The 2,694-nt window shown below is 42.5% G+C and overlaps 1 protein-coding gene across 2 annotated transcripts; it reads right to left on the bottom strand.

The window, feature by feature from the left end:
• Positions 1 to 200: 200 nt before the first annotated feature.
• PDHA2 (pyruvate dehydrogenase E1 subunit alpha 2) lies at positions 201 to 1,376 on the bottom strand. 2 transcript variants are annotated; one of them, XM_036914037.2, is made up of 2 exons: positions 852 to 1,376; positions 201 to 770 (listed from the first exon to the last, which is right to left on the bottom strand). In XM_036914037.2, the coding sequence occupies exons 1-2, from the start codon at positions 1,374 to 1,376 to the stop codon at positions 201 to 203; spliced, it is 1,095 nt and encodes a 364-aa protein (XP_036769932.2). The 2 variants fall into 2 exon arrangements, with proteins under 2 accessions (XP_036769932.2, XP_036769931.2); XM_036914036.2 differs by having other exon boundaries at positions 201 to 1,376.
• Between the last annotated feature and the right edge of the window lie 1,318 nt (positions 1,377 to 2,694).

Genomic DNA, 2,694 nt, shown 5'->3' with positions numbered 1-2,694 from the left:
TATCCCTTTTAATTGAATATACATCTTTCAATGATCTCTTTTAATAGTCTTTTAACGATCTCAATTTATTTTAATAAAAGTTTGCAAGACTTTTGTTTTATGGATTTTATTCCTTCTTAACAAAATTGGGCACAGTTTCTTAAAGTCGACTGTGAATGTTTCTTTCAGGGATTAAAAATAAATTTACATACAGTCTCCCTTTAACTGACAGACTTAAACTTGATCCACTGATTTGCACCACGGACTTGAAAAGGTGGACTATTGCTGTAGATGTGGTGGCCTAACTCTTCCAAAGGAGGTTCAGGATCTGTTGTAGCAAACTGGGCAGCAGCATCAATTTCTTCCCTCACTTCAACATCAATTCCCTTCAATTCTTCCATACTGGTGAGCTTGTTTTTTACCATTCTGTCTTTGAGAAGCATAATAGGATCATTCTTACTTCGCACATTCTGAACTTCTTCTCGGGTGCGATAACTGATTCCAGGATCACTCATACTGTGCCCATGATAACGGTATGTCTGCAGCTCCATCAGTATGGGCCCATTTCCAGATCTGCAGTAGTCAACCGCAAACTTAGTCGCCTCGCGGACACAGAGAACATCCATTCCATCCACCCTTAATCCAGGGATAAAACCGCCTCTCTTGTAGTAATCAGTGCTGGCAGCTGCTCTCTTGGCAGATGTCCCCATTCCATAGAGGTTATTCTCACAGATGAAAATACATGGTAATTTCCACAAAGCTGCCATATTGTAAGCTTCAAATATCTGGCCCTGATTGGCAGCCCCATCCCCATAGAGAGTCAAACAGACCTCATTGTCTCCCTTGTATTTGCAGGCGAGAGCAATGCCAGCTCCCAGGGGTCCCTGGGCGCCAACAATGCCATTGCCCCCATAGAAGTTCTTGGTATACATGTGCATCGATCCGCCTTTTCCTTTAGCACAACCTCCTCTTCGACCCGTCAGCTCTGCAAGAATTGACCTGACAGGGATTCCCCGAGTATAGCATAAGCCATGAGCCCGATAGGATGTGATGACATGATCAGTGGTATTAATCCCGGCCTCGAGGCCCATGTAACAGGCTTCCTGGCCATCACACAAGTGACAGAAACCACGAATAAATTTCTGTTTGTACAACTGATCCGCCATCAACTCCATTCGGCGGACAGTCTGCATCATCCTGTAGTATTTGAGCGCATCCTCCCTGGTGAGCACCGTTGTGACTGGAGGACCCTCTTCCAGCCTATAGAGATCACATTTCTTAATTTCAAATGTAGCATCGTTTGAATAGTTGCAGGATGCCACCAGCACTCTGCTAGCGGGCTTCTGGGAGACACTGGCCAACAGGCGGGAGACAGCGGCAGCCAGCATCTTCCTCATGGAGGGCAGCTGAGGCTGTGGCGGCTCCCAACCGCCCAGCGACCGGGCCGACCCCGTGTACCCCGACGTTGCGTCGAGCGCGCGCCCCAACGGTCGCTGCAGGACACGGCGCCCAGGCAGGACCGAGGGTCCTGCGCCGCCCGCTTGCGTCCATTTTTACAGTACTTTCCAGCTATAAAATTAAAGGTAAAAGTTGTTTCCGGAACACTTGGCTGAAGTACGCTCGGATCCTAATGAACGCCGTCATCATTGCTAAAACCTAATCTGAGTGCTTTTTCCTTGCTGGGAGCTGCGGCCGACTTCTCAGAGGTGTAACAATTCAAGAAAGGAAGGATCGCAATCCCTAAAGCACACGAGAGTTCTGACAGGTTAGGCCAAAGATATTCTCACCAATATTTCTTTAAAGTTTTTGTTTTATCTTTAAAATAGGTATTAATATTTCATCCTACTCCATAACATACCATATTTATTTTGATGTAAAAATAAAGAAGTAAATTATTTGTGTTTTAAATACTTAGCTTAAAAAAAAAAACTTTTTAAAGAAAAGTTGATGCTCCGGAAGACTATGCCACATTTATGCTATGGCTTCTACCATCTGTGGGTTGAGGGGTGGGGGGCAGGAGGAGGTTACACAAACCCCAGCCGGAGAATCAGTTGGTAACTAATAATAAGCTTTACCTGGTGTGGGAAAATTGGATGCAGGGTTGACATGCAGATAACCATAACATCTAGCAAGTTTTTGATATGGCACTTTCCTTACCTTTTCTCCTAATCCTGAATCCTCTCCAGCTTTTTCCCTATTTTCTGCCTAAGTGGGTTTGTTTGTTTGTTTGTTTGTTTTTCCTATTATGTCTTTAACAGGTTTCTATAGAAAACATCAAGATCCAGGTGGCTTTGTTTCTCACTTTTATATCAATCTAAATTGAACCAGTCTTAGTCTGGGAAATTGAGAAGAATGTCTTATAATACCTCTTAATATAGTAAACATTAAAAAGCATAACTTCTTATAAAGCAATCCACTAAACAATATAACAGTTTGGACTGAATGAATGCTTCAGCCACTGGAAACAATAGTTCTATCATAGGACAAAGAAGCCTAAGGCCTAATATTACAAAGATTAGGTATTTTCTTTTTTTTATGCTTTTACTAGGAAGGTGATTTTGTATCTTGTAGATTCAAATCCCGTAAGTCAACCATACCTAAGGATCCTGTATTATTTAGACTATTAAGCAATTCATCCTAATGCATGCTGATTTATATATACTGCCTGTTTGTAAATAAATATACAAATAAAATACAGAACCCCTGTTTGTAACA

The sequence above is a fragment of the Manis pentadactyla genome, chromosome 5 (genome assembly GCF_030020395.1).
Source record: "Manis pentadactyla isolate mManPen7 chromosome 5, mManPen7.hap1, whole genome shotgun sequence".
NCBI lineage: Eukaryota > Metazoa > Chordata > Mammalia > Pholidota > Manidae > Manis > Manis pentadactyla.
This window is presented reverse-complemented; position numbering and strand designations above follow the sequence as displayed.

What these genes read in the sequence shown, in the direction of transcription:
- PDHA2 (XM_036914036.2), bottom strand. Translation starts at nt 1,376, where the DNA reads ATGAGGAAGATGCTGGCTGCCGCTGTCTCCCGCCTGTTGGCCAGTGTC.